At 62.4% G+C, this 242-nt stretch overlaps 1 protein-coding gene across 1 annotated transcript in view; it reads left to right on the forward strand.

The window, feature by feature from the left end:
• LOC119594881 (sodium-dependent serotonin transporter-like) overlaps positions 1-242 on the forward strand; it is a gene marked incomplete at its 5' end in the record, with an annotated part of 19,398 nt that continues 19,156 nt past the window's right edge. The window contains one exon of the mRNA XM_037943956.1: positions 1-192. Coding sequence (XP_037799884.1) covers positions 1-192 — 192 coding nt within the window. The remainder of the gene's footprint in view (positions 193-242) is intronic.

Here is a 242-nt window from a genome sequence, read left to right on the forward strand (position 1 = left end):
TCTCCAACCAAAGCCACCTCCAACCTCACCGGCCCCGACAAAGGCAACCCGACCACCGACGCCAACCGACCGGACGTGACCCAGTGTGACCAGGGCAAAGCCGACACGCCCTCCGTCCCCGTGTCTTCTCCCCCGAACTCTGACCCTCCGCCGCCGTACCAGGTCGCCAGTCTAGCCTCGGGCAAGGTCACGGTGAGTAGGAAAGGCGCTGTCGTGATCTTTTTTTCCTTCGCTTTCATCTC

The sequence above is a fragment of the Penaeus monodon genome, chromosome 34 (assembly GCF_015228065.2).
Source record: "Penaeus monodon isolate SGIC_2016 chromosome 34, NSTDA_Pmon_1, whole genome shotgun sequence".
In the NCBI taxonomy this organism is placed as follows: Eukaryota; Metazoa; Arthropoda; class Malacostraca; order Decapoda; family Penaeidae; genus Penaeus; species Penaeus monodon.